This window comes from Cyclospora cayetanensis, unplaced genomic scaffold, assembly GCF_002999335.1.
Source record: "Cyclospora cayetanensis isolate NF1_C8 unplaced genomic scaffold, CcayRef3 CcayRef3_contig_99, whole genome shotgun sequence".
Classification (NCBI taxonomy): Eukaryota; Apicomplexa; class Conoidasida; order Eucoccidiorida; family Eimeriidae; genus Cyclospora; species Cyclospora cayetanensis.
The window spans coordinates 30,210-47,233 of NW_020312773.1; the positions used below are offsets into that span (position 1 = coordinate 30,210).

General features: G+C 52.3%; 2 protein-coding genes across 2 annotated transcripts; both read left to right on the top strand.

Annotated features, from left to right (window-relative positions):
* Nucleotides 1–2,061: 2,061 nt before the first annotated feature.
* Nucleotides 2,062–10,824, top strand: LOC34617373 (kinesin-like protein KIN-14M). The gene is made up of 20 exons (XM_026336238.1): nt 2,062–2,554; nt 2,730–2,970; nt 3,125–3,203; nt 3,280–3,357; nt 3,581–3,758; nt 4,022–4,275; nt 4,665–4,793; nt 4,883–4,970; nt 5,030–5,115; nt 5,560–5,739; nt 5,897–6,043; nt 6,296–6,409; nt 6,623–6,790; nt 7,397–7,447; nt 7,614–7,672; nt 8,134–8,314; nt 9,242–9,557; nt 9,722–9,808; nt 10,121–10,293; nt 10,603–10,824. The coding sequence occupies exons 1-20, from the start codon at nt 2,062–2,064 to the stop codon at nt 10,822–10,824; spliced, it is 3,324 nt and encodes a 1,107-aa protein (XP_026192023.1).
* Nucleotides 10,825–12,642: 1,818 nt separating this feature from the next.
* LOC34617702 lies at nt 12,643–16,503 on the top strand. Its single transcript, XM_026336239.1, has 6 exons — nt 12,643–12,703; nt 12,916–13,310; nt 13,439–14,784; nt 14,960–15,467; nt 15,748–15,864; nt 16,240–16,503. Exons 1-6 carry the CDS (start codon nt 12,643–12,645, stop codon nt 16,501–16,503), a joined length of 2,691 nt encoding a protein of 896 aa, XP_026192024.1.
* Nucleotides 16,504–17,024: the final 521 nt, after the last annotated feature.

Below are 17,024 nucleotides of genomic sequence, written 5' to 3' on the forward strand. Positions count from 1 at the left end.
GGCGGCAACAAAATCAACAAGCACGGTAGCAGCCGCAGCTACAGCGGAAGCGGGTGCCTCTTGAAGGATGTGGTGCAAATCGCAGAAAATTATGCAGGATCCTGGTGGCCAAAACCTACGAAGACGTGGCCTCCAAGCGAGGGTAATTTCCGCTAGATGAAGGGCGGTGGAGAGGGAGCAGCACAGAAATTACTAATAGGGTAATACACCGAGCGAACAAGAAAAGCGGGCAGTGAAGGCAGATACAATCAAGGAAACGGCGAAGAGAGCAGGCGGCGGCAAGCTAGGCACAGCCTACGCAAAGGCCTCGCTAACAAAAGGGAAATAGCGACAGATGATATCAAAGTTTCACAGAGCTTGGCAGAGGAGCAGAGAAAGAGCTCAGGGAGATTCAAATGCAAAGAGGGCCCCGAGAAGGCGTTCTTTGCGCGCGCGCACACCAACGCACACACACACACACACACACATACACACATACATACATACATACATACGTTCATACATACACACGGACTGCAGCAAGCAGAAAAATAAAAGAAACGTTTGCCTGTCAAGATCAGTTTGATCACGTTGGTGCTTCGTGTACGTTGTTTCCGGGGAACGACTGCCCTTTACTACAATTCCCTAAGACCTCAACGGCACCCTGTGAAACCAATCGGGGGCATCAAATCCTTGAAGAAGTTACTTGGGCTCTACGGTTAACAGTTTTGCGTTTAGGGTCTGGAGGGCTAGCGCATGTACAGCCCTTTCACTGCCAATGGCCGTATATTGGGAGTCCTTCAATCTGAACCCTAGCCTCCCAACACGGGCCCTCCACAGAAGTGGAGAGATAAAGGTGTATGTAATCACATCTCTGTGCACCTTTCGGAAGTTTTTTTGCGACATCCAGATCTATGCCAACCACTGCCGCAGGCTCACCAGTTGCTGCCGCCGTCGCCGCTGTTGCGGTCGTCGCCCTGGCATGCATTTTGTGAACGTCAGCATCTGTGTTCCCCCCATTTGTGCCCCACAAATTTTGTGCTTTTAGTCTTAAAGCATGGCAGCAAGCAGCTAATATTAACCCCAACAGAAAGAGCTGAGGAGACACCCGAGGTCACTTCCATGCGCGCTGGCCGAAAGGCCACCCGGCGGCGATGTGTGCGTCCCGCTGATATGCATTTTGTTGCTCACTTGTAACCCGCAAGAAACTTCAGCTATAGACATCTAAATCCAAGAACTGAGGGATCCAGGGCCTTTCCACAGGCTGCAAAGCCCCAGTGTGCACATTGCAGAAAAGAGAACGCCCGCTTCCACTTTGTTGGTGTTGCTGTTGTAGCAGCAGCCACACCCATAGCTTGAAACCGGCAGAGTAGGGCATAGTGGACAGCTGCTGGTCGGCTCTCTGACCCTCGGGGCTCTGCGATCTCCTGCGTTGTAGTCAGAAGTGGTCGTTGGTGAAGCGACGGATACGGACTACATAACGGCAGGACCAGCACCACGAGTTTCTGACCTAGGCTTGTAAACACCGATTTCAGTGCACACAGCATGACGAGCTTCGATGAGAAAGAAAGCATGTATGTATGTGCTGCTGTAGTTGCAGAGTGTCGATTGCTATGTCTGTGCGCTACTGAACGTCACTGGAAGAGCCTCCGAGCGAGGGCTTTCTGATCCTACTGCAAATGCTGTTGCTGCTGTAGCTGCTGTGCTTACCTGCTGCTTTTGCTGTTGTGACAACAGTGCTGGGCTGCGGGGGTATGGGAGTTCTTTTGCAGGGAGGGCCTAGGGGAAGCAGCCACAGAGGCGCCTCATCCCTTTATGGTGCCTCAGGGTTCTGCAGATGTAAGCGTGGAGCTTAGGATGTTAGAAGTTATGGCTTAAAGCTCTTTGTAGAGCCGATTCAAAGTCACTACGCCCTCGCCTGGGAATGCTCCATGGCACCACACCTAGTTAGTGTTAGACCTCCGAATGGTCTGCACAGCCTGAACCCTCATTCCTGCGCTTCAGGCCGAGTCTGACCATCCCGCTCAAACAAATGCTCAAGAGGATGCCTTCCCAGAAGTGGGGTTGCCGTGGGCCTCTAGCATGGGGGTCTTTGACGCTGGACTCGGGTGGGCTGCCCCTACAGGGGCCCCCACTGGCCTCCTCGAGGAGGAGAGCTCAGCAAAAGGGCCCCCTCTGGAGGAAAGTTTGTCCAAGCGTGGGGATGAGGGAGAGGGCTGTTCGCTGGCGGCTGCGAGGGAGGAAAGCCACGCAGAGAGAGTCACACCCATGAGGAGCCCCCAGCTAAGTTCTTCTGGAGATCCTCGCGATTCAGTGGCGTTAAACTCCCCAGAAGGAGAGAAAGCTCAGGACCAGGAGGAAGTCTCGCTTGTCAAGAGGCCCAGTAAGGGAGCTCGGTTTGCGGAGACACCCGAGGAGGTGTCCCTTTCGATTGGTGTCGAGACGAGCCCTGCCAGCCGCACTGTTAAAGTGCTGATCTCTGATAAAGCAGCCACGTACAGCGACGGCATATCTAGTGGAAGAAAGAGCATCAGAATTCCAAACATGCTTGCTCAGGAAGTCGCTGGGGGGGATGGTAAGATGCGCAACGCAAGGTGGCTTAAAGGGTAGGACTAGAATCTGCCAAGGAGCCATTCTTTGAATGTCTTGATGCCTCTTGCGCGAAAAGGAGGTATCAGGAGCTGATTTTTGTAGCTTGATTATGTATGTATGTCTGGTATTTATGAGCATGAATTCTTGTTTTCTGAGAGCTCAGTTGTCGCGTTTGCCTGTTTGTGGGTTGAACGGACTAGATGACCTCGAGGTGCCACGCAAAAAGATTGAGGTAGTGTCTTTCTCGGAGGGGCGAGTAGTAGACTCCGCAGTGATGGCTAGGGAGGGCCTCGTTGTCACTGACAAAAAAAGCTTCATTCCTACAGAAGCGGCTAAGGCATACATCAGCAGCCTCATTCAAGAGTTCGACAGAGTGAAGAAGCAGGCAAGCAAGCGAAAGCCCTCTTCGCCATAGCTCCTAGCCTTTAGTTTCCATAGTGGCATACTAGCGCTAGAGGCCAAAGGATACGACCGCAAGCACAAGCTGCAAGCGTCTGAAAATGCGGCTAGAAGGGCACAGGGGCCTAGCCTTTCATTCACTCTTGCAAGACAGGCCCCGTCACAACACTGTTCAACTTCACGGATGCACACCAAACCGACCATCTTTAGAGGCCTGTGGACGCCAAAGCTCCGTATAGGCGCACGCTAATGGCAGTATCTCGAGTAAAGAGACAGACCCATTTTCACGTGTGGATGATTTGTGTGTAGCAACTGGCGACGATGCAAGAAATGGAGTGGCATTTTCGAATGGTGGAAGATGCGACTCGGAGGCGCGCGGCCAAGCAGGTATTTCAAAATTCCTTAACAAGTCTGTAAACTTTGAGCTGTCTTTCTCTCTCTCTTTCTCTGTCTCTCCCCCTCCTCTCTTCACGCAGATATTCGGTGTCTAGTCTTGCCTTCTTGGATGCTGGTTTGAGCTTTACTGGACGGCACCCGGTTATGTGACCATCTTTCGGTGCTCGGCAGCTTATGCCTATAGAGCTTGTAGCCCTTGATGCGCTTTTCTAAGGTGGAAACTCTTCGTCGGACTGCGGTGAGCAAGTGCACGATGCTGCTCAAGAAACTACAGAGCACGAAGGCGCGCCTCGAGTTCTACGAGCAGGAAAACAACGAGCTGCATAAAAATTTTGAGGAGAGGGTCCAAGAGTTTAAGGAACAAATGCCCAAGACTATGCAAGAGCTCGATGGTATATACAAACGCCAAACACTTAACTGAGAGACACGCTATGAGCCAAATACCACAAACCCCTCACATACGTATTCACCTTCCCATCCATCCGATATGCATACAGCACCGCACCATAAAATGCAGAAAGGGGGAGAAGGAAACGCCAGGCCCTGTACGAGTCGACTTTTCTGGGTGAAGCGAGGGGGCACAAACGACTCAGAGGTAGAGGAAGGAGAGATTTAGGGTGGTCTATTGGTTTAGGGCTTTGGGTGTCAATTGCAGCGCAGTGGCAAGGAAGGATTGAGGAGCTTCGGGATGTGATTTTTAGCAGCCAGTCTGAGCTAGAGGTCCTAAAAGAGCAGCAGGATGATCTGATGCAGAACCTGGAAGAATTCATGAGCTTGTTGGGTGCCCACGTCCCTGAAGTCAGCAGCGTCAAGCAGAAAGTGGAGGCCTTTGCCGCAGCTCTCCGCGGCAAGCTGCAACAACACCAGCAGCAGGATATCAAATTTACTCTGAGTCTCATGATTGAAAGGGTAGTGGTGCAAACCCTCGAAAAGCAGCTCAAGGCAGCCAAAGAAGAAAGAAGCGCTGTCGCCCTCGCTGCCACACACAACCAGCAAGCAGAAACAGAAGAACGTGGCAGCCTATACCACGAAGCTGAGCGCTCCCACGCAGGAATAGCCGCCCTTCAGGCCTCTCTTGCTGCCGGAGGAGGCGCAGGGGTATGCTTTAACCCTTGAACCCGAGTCTCTGAGCAGTGTATTGCTCATGCCGACCCTGATACAAGAGGCCAGAAAATGTTTGCAAAACGAAGATCTGCAAATTAGCGGAGGCTTTGGGGGCTGTAATCATTTTTTCATGGGGACGTGCTGCAGGGCATTTGAGGACCTTCCCTTACGGTTTGTGGTGGGTTTGCGTGCAGACAGGTACCGCGGCTGGCAGAAAGCTGTCCGAAGGAGAACTGCAAGAGCAGCGAGGAATCCGAGAGCTTGAGGAACGCCTGCAAGCTCTCTCCAACCAAGTGCAAGCTCTTAAAGATGAAAATCACAATGTACGGACTCGGAATGCTCAAACTGGCGGCTTCGGTATTCATCCTATGGGGTTTAGCTTCTAAAGCTCTGTGTTCTGGTCTGTCTACAGCTGCAAATAGCGCTTGTGAGCATGGAGGAAGTGGCGAAAAAAGGCGAGTCGCTCATGTGGCTTGAAGAATGTTTTAGCGCTTGCGCAGGTATGCAGCGGTTTAGAGTCTAGATTTGCGCTTTGGGGTGTGTCTGCTGTGAGGCTTAGGGGGAAGGGCCCAAGGTGGAGGCGGAGCAGGCATAGGAGCGTCAACAGTACAAATACTGAACCAAGCAAAAGAGAAGAACAAACAGGTGCAAAGGAGCTACACATGAGACACCAAGACCTAAATCCTCGTCGTATGACGGACACACGCCATTGAAGAGAGGAGCTTGTGATACGCCTGCGTGTCATCTCGCCCTTCGCTTTGTTCCTGTGCAACCAAATAGCTATATTTTAACGCCTTCCGCCGCTTGCCTTAAGCCTGTGCGTGCTGTGTCGGTTCCCCTGCCTTTTGGCTGCTCTGTTGCCATCACGTGCACTCTCGACCTGCCTCCCGCCATTATTCCATGCCTCTGCTAGCCTCTTGGTTAATCGGCGTGGCCGTCTTGCGCTTTGCTTGCTGCGAGTGCACGTGACCCCTTCCTTGCGCATGGGCCTCGCGGTGTTGTTCCTCGCAATCCGGTGTGCGCTATCGCTATCCGGTCGTTTTGCTGCCTTGTGATATTCCACTGTGCGCATTCCAAACATACATACAGTTAGAGCAGCAGGTAGCAGCGCTACAGAAAAAGCTAAAAGAATGCGAGGCTGCTCGTGCAAAGGGCGGTTCCTCGAACAATCAGCAGATGAAGGCGCTCGAGCTGCAGCTTAAGGAGGCAGAAGCAGACAAACGCAGGGAGCTCAAACTGCTGGAGCAGAAGCTAACCAAAAGCAGCGAGGTGAGCGCCCCACTGCATCCCATAGTCTTTGTGGCGGGTGAGACACCCACGAAAATGGGGGACGCACGGACGGCCGTGCATCGAGTGTAGCTTGTTGCCGTTTGCCGTCCTTGCGTAGTGTCATGTCGGCTCAGAGCTGCGGCTCGCGTTCGCGCAGGGTGCAGCTGCCGATGCGAAAAAACTCGAGGCTCAGCTCCACAGACAGACGGAGAGGGCAGAAAAAGCAGAGTCGCAATTGGGCTCTGCTACCAGCGAGCTCAAAGACGTACAGGCCAAGTATGACGCGCTCGCCAAGGAATTCGCGGTCAGGCAGCCATGCCTCATAGAGGGCTAAAGCTATGAAATCCATGGTTCTCGTACATCCACATAAGGCTGACGCGCATATCTACGTATATAAATCTATGCCACCAGCCAACCGCCTAGCCAGCCAGCAGTGCCCCTTATGCACACACATCTTCACACAGGTAAACACATGTAGGGGCATTGCGGCCTAGGTAGAGTCAGCACAGCCCCTCCCCAGAGCTTGCCTCATTCCTTTTCCTGCATCCATCTTCAGGATTTGCAGAAACAGCTGGCAGATGTACAGGGGCTGACAGCTGAAGTGTTGCAGCTCCAGGCCACAGCAGCGCAACAGAGCGGCATGATCAAGGAACTAGAAGCCTCCTACCAGGTTTGAACAAGGAGAAAAAGGGCTTGGGGTTCCTGGACCGCAAGAGTGTGGGTATGGCCAAGCTCGGCTGAGGAGGCTGTAGAGGGGTTGACTGGCGCATGCCCTCGCTGGGTGTGATGTGGGCCGTTAGCGGTCGTTACCAGCGGCAGTCTTTAGGCGCAAGAAATTGACTCATAGGGGAGCTCGCGTTGTGCTGCTTGCTGCCTGGAGTAGGCGGAGAAGAAGCTTCGGAAGAAGTATTACAACGAGATCGAAGATATGAAGGGGAAAATTCGCGTCTTCTGCCGCGTCCGGCCATTCGCAAAGTACGAAGTGGAAAAGGGCTGCTCACGGAGTGTTGAGGTCATCGACGAATACTCCGTCAAAGTCGCCGCTCCAAAGGTAATGCTCCGCCCCCATCGACCCAAATTATAGGAGGAAAGAAACTAGGGGCCCGCTATCAGGGAGAGAGTAGAGTGCAAGGATGGCCAGAAACACGATCTTAAAGCATTCGTACGCAACAATGGCTCAAGCCTCACCAAAAGCAGCCTAAATTTGCCTTCTTCACTCCGGATCCACTTTGGGAAGTGGTGTCCTACATGGAGAAGAGAGAGGGCCTGTGGAGCAGAGTGACAATACGCATAACGAATGCACAGCAGCGAAAGTGTTGCTAGTCCCTTCATAAACCTAGATGTATCCTGGTCTGCCGGTGCATTTACTTAGCCATTCGCTTGCTAGGCCGTGCAGATGTGCGCGGGCTTTAAAGACAGGCAGCGAAAGGGCAGTTCTTTGGATGGACTGTGTGCTTTCCCTGTGGCACCGGTCTGCCTGCGGAAACACCCAACGCACTAAATGCAGGCGTCTAATAATAGCTCTGCACGTTCGCGGCTTCCGCTCGACCTCCTTTTGTGCTGCTGTGCACATATCTGTCCTTCGCAATTCGGTCAGCTTTCTGAGCATCTGTGTTTGCGAAGGCTTGCTAGAGGTGCTTGGTTTTTTGCCTGCCAGGGAGAGAAGGAGTTTACCTATGACAGAGTCTTCTCTGGAGAGAGCACTCAGGTATGGATGTAGAAAATCCTGATTCATCGGGGAATGTTGAGTGGCCTCAAGGTCGGTGTTCTGCTTGGCCAGAGTGTGCGGCTACCATAAGCCCGAGAAGCGACGAACCACCAGAAAGAACGCCTTCTAAAATGCCGCATCACGCTCTGTTCTGCGCACTGTGCAGGAGGAAGTTTACGAGGACACCGAACGACTCATTCAGTCCGTCATCGACGGCTTTAATGTGTCAGTCAGAGCACCCTCTACTGCCACTGCTACCTGGCCGAGTGCACCGTATTGTACTCCCCGATTCCATGTGTCCACGATTGTGCTTATCAAGCTCCACGACTTGTTGTATCTGTGGGCAGTGCTCTACTATGGCCGTGTGTTCACGTCAAAACATGTTGGCTCAGTCTCTTCCCTCTGGGGTCGCGTACGTCTTACTGAAGCAGGGAAGTATTACCTGCCTGCCTGCCTGCCTGCACGTTGACGGTTGTGTAGTGCTACGTATATACAAATCCGCATCTCGCACATCCCTTCTTCATACCGTACTGCCATTGTGTAGTTGCACACCGTGCTTTGTTTTCGTTTTTCAGACGTCAAAGCACATAGAATAGCCTGACCAGCCGTCTGTGCTCTTCCCTGTGTGCCTGCTGGCATCGCCTTTAGCTGTGTTTGCTGTGTCGTTGTTGTTGCTACTGCCGCAGATGCATCTTCGCTTACGGCCAGACGGGCTCTGGAAAGACCTTCACCATTCAAGGCAACACTAATTATCCCGGAATTGCGCCGAGAGCCATCAAGGGGCTCTTCACGCTCCTCAATTCACTCAACCCCCAAAAGTTTAAATTCGAGACACACAGTTATATGTGCGAGCTTTACAACAACCAGGCAAGTGCGCCCAGATGCAGAACATAGCAGAGAGAGTAGCACAGGGGAAAAGGGCACACAGGGGGACGTACGGAGGTAGTGAAACGCAGAGATGGGGGGCTGGCAACATGAAAGTCAGGAAGAAAGCCGCGCACGGGCATGTAAGCTCCCAAGCAATAGGCAAACACAGACAAAGGGCGATCAGCAAGAGGCAAGCCCGCACAGGCACGAGTACTAGGAGGAAAGAACTCTGCAGGCACACACACGCAAACACCAAACGGCGCACAAGCACACAGCGGCAGCCCATGTTTGCCAGATGCGAGGCCAGCTCACTGGAAGCATAAGGAGGGGGAGCAGTGTATTCTCTAAAGTTCGCGCTGGGGAGGCATTCTGGGAAGCCCTAAATCCTAATGAAGAAAACACTGTAGCCTTTATGCTCGTGTATGTGATGCATAAAATGCCATTTGATACACCGAGTAGATGATAACAGCAGTAGTTCTTGAACGTAACGGAATTAGGTGATCGTGGTATGGCTAGGACTGGCAGACTCAATATTGTTGCGAATTTCCCTACATCTAGAATAGAAAGCCTGAAACTGCGGCTCTCGTGTCAGCGTATCTACAAGCTTCTGTGTCGTGCTTAGTCGACTAAATATTCCTTCTGCTTTGGTGCTGCATGTTCACTCTGTGCATGTTGGCAAAAGTTTCGCGCCTGAAGTGGGTGCGCGAAGAATGCAAAGAATAGTTTTAGAGTGACACTTCGCCTTTTGCCTGAGCACGAAGCCTTATTCGATTGGTCAAGCACTGTGTGTGCACATAGTTTCATATTTCTTAGACATGTGTTAATCATAGAACGAGCTCCAAGGCGGGTACTGCAATTGGCGTGGACAACATGCGTGGGCCTTTGGGCAGGCCATTTCCGGTGCTTACTACTGTTGCTAACACGCAGCTGGTTGATCTATTGGCCCCACCTGAGGTGAAGAAGAATCCTCCGCCACTAGAAATAAAGAAAGACAACACAGGTATTGTGATGATACACGGGATCACGTTGAGGAAGGTAACTTCATCAGAAGCTTTAGAAAAGATATTTGAATACGGGCTGACCGCCAGACATGTTAGTGGCACTGCCATGAACGCGGAAAGCTCTCGATCGCACTTAATTTTCGCCGTCATCGTTAAAATCGAGGACTTACTCGAAGAAAAATTCACTATGGGCAAACTGTCACTTATTGACCTCGCTGGATCGGAACGCGTCTCCAAAAGTGGTGACTATACGGACAAGCCTAATAAGTTATCTAAGTCTATGAAATAATTAGATTATTTACAGCCAAGACAAACATTAAGCGTCCTCTAGTTTTCGACGTATAAAGGACAACGCGAAAAATATGAAACGCGGAGATCCACCGTCCGACTTCAAATGTATCTCCAGGTGTCACAAAGGAGCGGTTGCTTGAAGCAAGGGAAATCAACAAAAGTCTCACGGCTCTAGGTGACGTCATTTCTGCTCTTTCCAACGGTGGGCTGTCACTTGAGTAGCCTTTCCCTATCACGGCTGATTCGGCGTTTCATGCCTCCCCCCTATGTTGTTACAACTGACACATTGCTCTGCTGAGCCAACGGGACAGTGAATGGAACATGTGTTCTCCAATCATTTGCCGGTTGAGACGTCATAAAATATGCACACTCAAATCAGGCACGAGCTTGTAAACCAGTGTTCATGAACTTCAGAACATTAAAAAACAGTGATACTCCACCAAGTACACCTGCTGACCGCTTGGCAGATACTGCTGTATCTGTGCTTGTGCTGTTGTCTTTGTACATGTGACAGGTGAAACTTTTATTCCATACAGGAACCACAAGCTCACGCAAGTGATGAGTGACTCACTTGGAGGCACCGCTAAGACGCTGATGTTCGTCAACATAAGTCCAGCAGATTACAACACCGATGAAACAGTCACGTCTCTTATGTATGCATCGCGTGTAAAGCTCATCACCAACGAGGTGAGACGAGTCCCCGAGACCCGCCAAAAGGGGGAAAACGACGCATGACGAGTAGCGTTCACTTTTACGTTCCCCTCTAGGCGCCATTGGCTGAGAAGAGAGCGCACGGTGCCTTCGCTTCGATGTATTTTTCCTCGAAGTAGCAATCCATTTGACCATGCATTGCCCCCTTCCACAACGTCCTACTCTGCTGTTTTAGCTTCCAAGGCCCACAGGAATTGCCAGCGCCTCAAACATTGGGAGCAGCAAGTCGTCTCTGCCCATCCTGCATCGGCTTCAATGTTTCATCTTCTGCGAAATTATTCTCAGTCAACCAAACAAGTTGAGTCCAAGCAAATTGTAAAACTGAAAGAGAGAGTAAAGAAGCTAAGCAATGCTCTAGAAAAGGCGAAGCGGGGAGAAACCGTAGACTACTCCGTGCTAAAGGAAGCACAAGGTAATTTTCCCGAGACAGATGAAGGCCACCCTGACCATGAACCAATCAAGGAAGATGACTCGAACCTCGACGAGCCGCAGGATTTGACCTTTTAGGATGTCTGAACAACATGTCCTTCTCACTAGTAAAGAAAATCGCACATGTAGAGCACGAAAAGGGTTCAGCAGCTTTCGATGATTCGGTTCTTCGATGCTGGCTCCCTTGCCCTGCAACTCCCCTCCACTTGCTTCGATTAGATGTTGGCTGCTTCGCGTAGTTCAGGAATTCTGCCTGCGCGCTTGCAGCTCAGTGCATCCCTCCGTGTGCTCTCCGGTGGGGTGATGAACCCGAGGGCAGTTTTTGAACACTACACGAAAAGAGAACGGAAAACAGATGCCAAGTCCACGCTGCACACAATAAATATTCGGGGATGTCTTAGTATGCGCGAGACACATGCTTTCCCCCTTAGCCACGCCAATTGGGCAATATGCCGTGCGCAGCTCTGCACCAGTCGAATCGTCTTCGGCCCTTGATTGATCGTCACCTTAAGATTTGCCGAACGCTGAAACCTTCCAAGAGGCGCTCTCCCCGATAAAGTTCCCCTTTGGTATTTGACTGAACGTCACCAGATGCTTCTTCTCCAGAGAACCCGCCTGCGTAGACCACATGGCCGTTTCATCGGCCTTTTGGTAGTTGCACTTGATATCGTGCACTGGTGGTATTACTGCCTGAAATGCCAGCTAGTCCTCTCTGGATTGCAGACCCCGCAAGGGGAAGGACGATTGTATGGGAGCCGCAGGGATTTCTATTTCTTAAAACGATTCCATGTGGCCCTAATTCGATTAATCGGTAAAATCGATCGTGCCACAACACTTGGTTTACGATCCAACGGTGGTGTCGAAACTTCTTTCCTCACATCATGTTGCGGTGCCCCTTTCTTCGTGGATGTATCTTCGCTCAACTGCTTCTTTGCCTCTACCAGTTCGTTTACAAGCAGTTCCATCGTTGTAGAGTTGTCTTCGATGGTTTTGGCATACTCTTGCTCCTTTGACACGGAATCTTGGAGTCGAGAAGCTACAAGTTTTGCCTCTTCCTCGAGTATCTTTATTCTCTCTTCGGCTCTGTGATTATTGGTCTTCTCCGTCCTCAGGGCCTCTTCCAAAGTCAATATTTCCTCCTGCAGGCTTTTCAGGTGCGTATTCATCTTTTCCTGTTGAGCACGCTCCTCGACGCTGAGCTTCTCAAGCGTTACAAGCACGATAAAGACACCTAGCAAGAGGTACCCTAGATCTATACAGAGCCAAGTGACGAATAAAGCCCTCTGACGCTTCACGTGCTCCGTGGGCAGCAAGTGAACAGGCTCATGGTTTTCAAGGGAAGTCGCCGCCGCTTCATCGTCAAGCAACTCCGAATCCCCCACGTCCTCCGCTTCATCAGCGGTGAGTGTAGAGGACGCAGCCAACGTGACGTCTGTGGGTTGTGCCTCATCGCCAGCAGCTCGCTGCGGGTGCATACAGGCGCCGAGTGACCACACTGCGAGGACTAACAGCAGTTTCATCTTTGTAGAATTACAAGCAAGTCGACGAATTCTTGTGGTTGGTGCTGCTGGCTTCTGGGGCCTGGCTGTTGCTGAGGCACAGGCTCAAACCGCCGCAGCCGCCGATGCTGTTGGTGCCGCGGCTGCTGTATCTCATGAGCTTCTCCTGGGCTTTGCTGTCGCGGAAGCTTGCTGTTGCCGCAGCCACAGCTCCCGAATTCGCGGCGCTTACTTAGAGCTGCGGGGAATCTGGGGTACGACGGAGAGCCACTGGTAAGAGCTTTCCAACAGCGGTGGTCGGCACTCGCGCATTGATTAGATGCCAAGGAGCTTCCGAACGTCGTGGCGGCAGCAACGGCAGCGCTAAATGCGCGCAATTATAAGAAAAGCGCAAAAAATGGCAGCAGAAGCAGTGCGGAAGACCCCGATCCCTTATCCCGCGGTAGAGAGCGTAGAGGGCCCTAGGGAGACAACGGGGGAATGACTGGAACCCCTGCGGTGCCGGCAATTTTCTGAACAAGCATAAACTGAAACAGCAAGAAAGCAAGTTTGAAACGCATGAACGAGCAGTGCCAAAGCGGCCACAGCGGAGCACTTGCACAGGCAGCGGAGAGAGAGACGCGGTGATAGGGCTTCTTTAGACTGTGGGCTGGAACCTGCCGCCTTGCAGAAGGCCCCGAGACGCAGGAGGGGTGGCAAGCCTTTTGGGGAAGCCTTTCTGCGGGTATTTTCGTTTTAGAAGGTTCTTCCTTTGTTTGTGCTGGCCTGGCATTCAGAGAGCGAGCGACACCCGCCCATCCTGCTCCCCTGCTTCGAGGCACTGGAGCGGCGCAGCGAGCCGCGTGTCTCTTTCAGCCGTCTTCCGCGCCGAGGACTTTGCGATCTGGGCTTCGAAGTCAGGAAATTTCCCCTAAATGGAAACCTTGGTGCTCGGGAAGACAGCTGCAGCGGCCCCAATCTCGGGGTGCGGCGTCAACGGCAGCGGCAGCAGCAACGGCAGCAGCAGCAACGGCAGCAGCAACGACGGCAGCACCTTGCCGTGCTGCGGGAGGTCCTCCTCCTTCGGCGAAGCAGCAGGGAGCCTTGGAGCGGCGGGGGGGGGGGGCAGCGGCAAGCGCTGCCTGGCCTGCCAGTTCTCGCAGGTGGCTTTCAAGATTGCTTCGAAGACGCCTCCAGCGCGTTCCTGTCTGAAGGTGCGCAGTTGCGATGGAACCTTCACCGGAGGGACAGAGAGACCGGAGCCATTGCTGTCTTTGAGGGGCCTCTCTTCGCCTGCAGCGCTGGGATCGTTGCGAGCAGCTGTGGCCGTTCCCACAGATGGCAAGTCTGCGGAAGCGGACGGTGCAGAAGTCTTCTGCCCGAGCACTTCCTCCGCAACAAAAGCCGTCGAGAGTGCTGCCTGTGGTGGTACTATGAAGAGTGCTGCCTGTGGTGATACTACAGAGAGTGCTGCCTGTGGTGATACTATGAAGAGTGCTGCCTGTGGTGATACTATGAAGAGTGCTGCCTGTGGTGGTACTACAGAGAGTGCTGCCTGTGGTGATACTACAAAGAGTAATGCCTGTGGTGATACTACAAAGAGTAATGCCTGTGGTGATACTACAAAGAGTAATGCCTGTGGTGATACTACAAAGAGTAATGCCTGTGGTGATACTACAGAGAGTGCTGCCTGTGGTGATACTCTGAAGAGTACTGCCTGTGGTGGTACTATGAAGAGTACTGCCTGTGGTGATACTACAGAGAGTGCTGCCTGTGGTGATACTACAGAGAGTACTGCCTGTGGTGGTACTACAAAGAGTAATGCCTGTGGTGATACTACAAAGAGTACTGCCTGTGGTGATACTACAAAGAGTAATGCCTGTGGTGATACTACAGAGAGTGCTGCCTGTGGTGATACTACAAAGAGTACTGCCTGTGGTGATACTACAGAGAGTGCTGCCTGTGGTGATACTACAGAGAGTGCTTCCTGTGGTGATACTATGAAGAGTGCTGCCTGTGGTGATACTACAGAGAGTGCTGCCTGTGGTGATAACACAGAGAGTGCTGCCTGTGGTGATACTCTGAAGAGTACTGCCTGTGGTGGTACTACAAAGAGTAATGCCTGTGGTGGTACTATGAAGAGTACTGCCTGTGGTGATACTACAAAGAGTAATGCCTGTGGTGATACTACAAAGAGTAATGCCTGCAGCATCGACAGCGCCGGGGAGAACCTTGGCGAACAAGGCCCTCCAGCACAGGCCTTCACAGGTTCTCCCCCCTCCGCTGCTTGCATCCCACGGGAAATTCCCACAGAAGACTGCATGCCATCAAGGACAGAGGGCAGTGCTCTGCACGCCAAGCAACAAAGCGGCAGCGATTTGCCATCCGAGGCACCAGAGCTACGTTCGGATATGCAGTCTGAGCGTTCATCAGGCGCAAAAACAGAAAGCAGTGACACAGAGGCAGCGGCAGATGTCACCCGCAGACATGGCCCTCTGGTTCTGATTGTAACAGGGATGGCGGGAAGCGGAAAATCTACGCTCGTGAAGGCCATGGATACGTGAGCCATCTCCAGTTTAAACGTTTACCTCCTTATTCATTCATGCACCTAATTTCAGGAGCACATATTTCCTTCCCTTTTGATCTCGCATACCTCCCCTACGCGCCTATCGGTGCTGCATGCATCGAGTTTTTGTGGTCCTAAACACTTTTCTAGGCGATTTCCGTTTTTTCAGGCAGCTGCGTTCTGAGGGCAAGCGCGTCTACATAGTGAACTTGGACCCTGCGGTGTCTCTGCTACCTTTTTCGCCAAACGTCGACATACGGGATAGTGTGGAATACAAGCGAGTGATGCAGCACTACAAGCTGGGGCCCAATGGAGCCATAATGACTGCCTTGAATCTCTTTGCAACTAAGTTTGGCTCCTTGTTGCACTTGCTGCAGCAGCGGAGTAGCAGCACAGACGTCGTGTTGATCGACACTCCCGGGCAGATTGAAGTCTTCACGTGGAGTGCGAGTGGGGCCCTCATGACGGAGGCGCTTGCCACCACCTTCCCGACGGCTCTGGTGTACGCGGTAGACGCATGCCGAAGCAAGTCCCCCAATACGCTTCTCAGCAACATGGTGCATGCATGCAGCGTGCTGTACAGACACAAGCTGCCCTTCCTGGCGGCCTTCACCAAAGTAGACGCGGAAGATCCAGCGCTCCCTTTGCAGTGGATGATGGACTATGATGCGTTCCAGGTAAGGGCACAGACACACTGACATCCCACGGCAGTGAGGCAGCTGATGCTAGCGCGTGGAGTTCGAGGGAACGGCCTGAAAGTGGCAAAGTTGTTTTCCTTGCTGGCCATCTCCGCATGAGGCAACCGGGAAGTGTGCATATATATACATACATGTAATATATACATATATATTTATACATACACACAAATGTCCATCTATGCCTCTTTATAAAGTGCACATATGCACATACGTACATGAGGAAGCGCTGGTTGCCGCTGTTTTTTTGAATTTTTTTCAGGAAGCTCTGCTTGCAGATGACCGGTATATGGGCAGCTTGGGGCGCTCGACGGCCTTGGCACTCTGCGGCTTCTACGAAACCATTGAAACCATCTGCGTTTCAAGTGTCACGCTGCAGGTACGTCATGTCACGTACAGCCGTGAGAGGGGGGAAGGCAGGCAGGGGCCACGAGGAGGGGCCTTGCTGTCGGATAATTGCGAATGTAGCAGCAGCAGCAATTATCCGACGGCTTGGCGAGGCGTGCAGCGCAGAACCGTCGCCACGGGGACCTTTGCATGCAGGCACACTTTCCGCGCGTGACTCGAGATCTAGAGAGTTTCCCCAGTGCGAGCGAGGTGCATAGAGAGGGGAATTCGGGGGGTTGCCTATTCATACGGGAGGAATGGATTTTCCAAGAGCTCCTCGGCGCTTGCTGGTTTCTGTGGGCTTCTTTAGAAGAAGCCAAGCGTGTTGCCTTGTGTGCGTTTTTGCGAGCGTGGTGTCTGAAAACAGGGAATGGATCAATTGTGGAGTAGACTGGCGAGGCTTCGCCGGGAGTACCAGGAGAGCTTTATCCCATACCTCCTTAAGCAGCGCGAGACTGTCCAGCAGAGAAAGCTAGAACGACAGCAGCAACAGATGGCGAGGTTCAACGCCGACAGCAGCAGCGGGGGCTCGACGAACCGCAAGGAATCTGCTGCTGCTACTGCTGCCTCGCACGAAGTAACCGCGGAAGCAGAGGGTGCTAGCGCCAAGAGAAATGCGGAAAAGGATTAGAAGACCGCGTTTCCAGCAGCTATATATATCTGATGTAACCCTTTACTGGAAACAGATGTGGACTGTAGTGCGGCTATCTAGGCACATGCGCATTATTCCTATGGATGGACTGGGAGGAGGAGGTTTTTTCTCGCCGTCCTGCAGCGCATCCCTCTGTAGGGTTTTATACTTGGACATTGAGGCGAAATGAAGATATGTATGTATCTGATATCTCTATACATATTTCTATTTATATATTTATACGCCTCTCCCCTTCCCCCTACCAGCCCACCTTTTGCATGGGAGTGGTAATACTCGCGCTACTGGCTGCCTGCTCCCATGCGCGTTTGCAGAGGCCGACAGGCCTTGCACACAGTGCAGCACAGCACGCTAATTAGCTGTCTTTTGACGGATACACACAGAGCTCTAAACTGTAGTTGCTTCTTCGCAGAAGCGGCTGTGTGACTGCTGCTGCAGCAGCGGCCGCAGTGAGATGAAGGCAAGCGGTACGCTGAGCTGCAGCGCAGGTCGTCGAGCTGCAC

Excerpts from the sequence above, each read along its gene's own strand:
- LOC34617373 (XM_026336238.1), top strand. The coding sequence starts at position 2,062 with ATGGGGGTCTTTGACGCTGGACTCGGGTGGGCTGCCCCTACAGGGGCC. Across the intron at positions 4,276-4,664 it reads TGAGTCTCATGATTGAAAGG|ACAGGTACCGCGGCTGGCAG; the intron begins GTAGTGGTGCAA and ends GTTTGCGTGCAG. Across the intron at positions 4,971-5,029 it reads ATGTTTTAGCGCTTGCGCAG|GGGGAAGGGCCCAAGGTGGA; the intron begins GTATGCAGCGGT and ends TGTGAGGCTTAG.
- LOC34617702 (XM_026336239.1), top strand. The coding sequence starts at position 12,643 with ATGGCAGCAGAAGCAGTGCGGAAGACCCCGATCCCTTATCCCGCGGTA. Across the intron at positions 13,311-13,438 it reads CGGGAGGTCCTCCTCCTTCG|GTGCGCAGTTGCGATGGAAC; the intron begins GCGAAGCAGCAG and ends TCCTGTCTGAAG. Across the intron at positions 14,785-14,959 it reads CTCGTGAAGGCCATGGATAC|GCAGCTGCGTTCTGAGGGCA; the intron begins GTGAGCCATCTC and ends CCGTTTTTTCAG.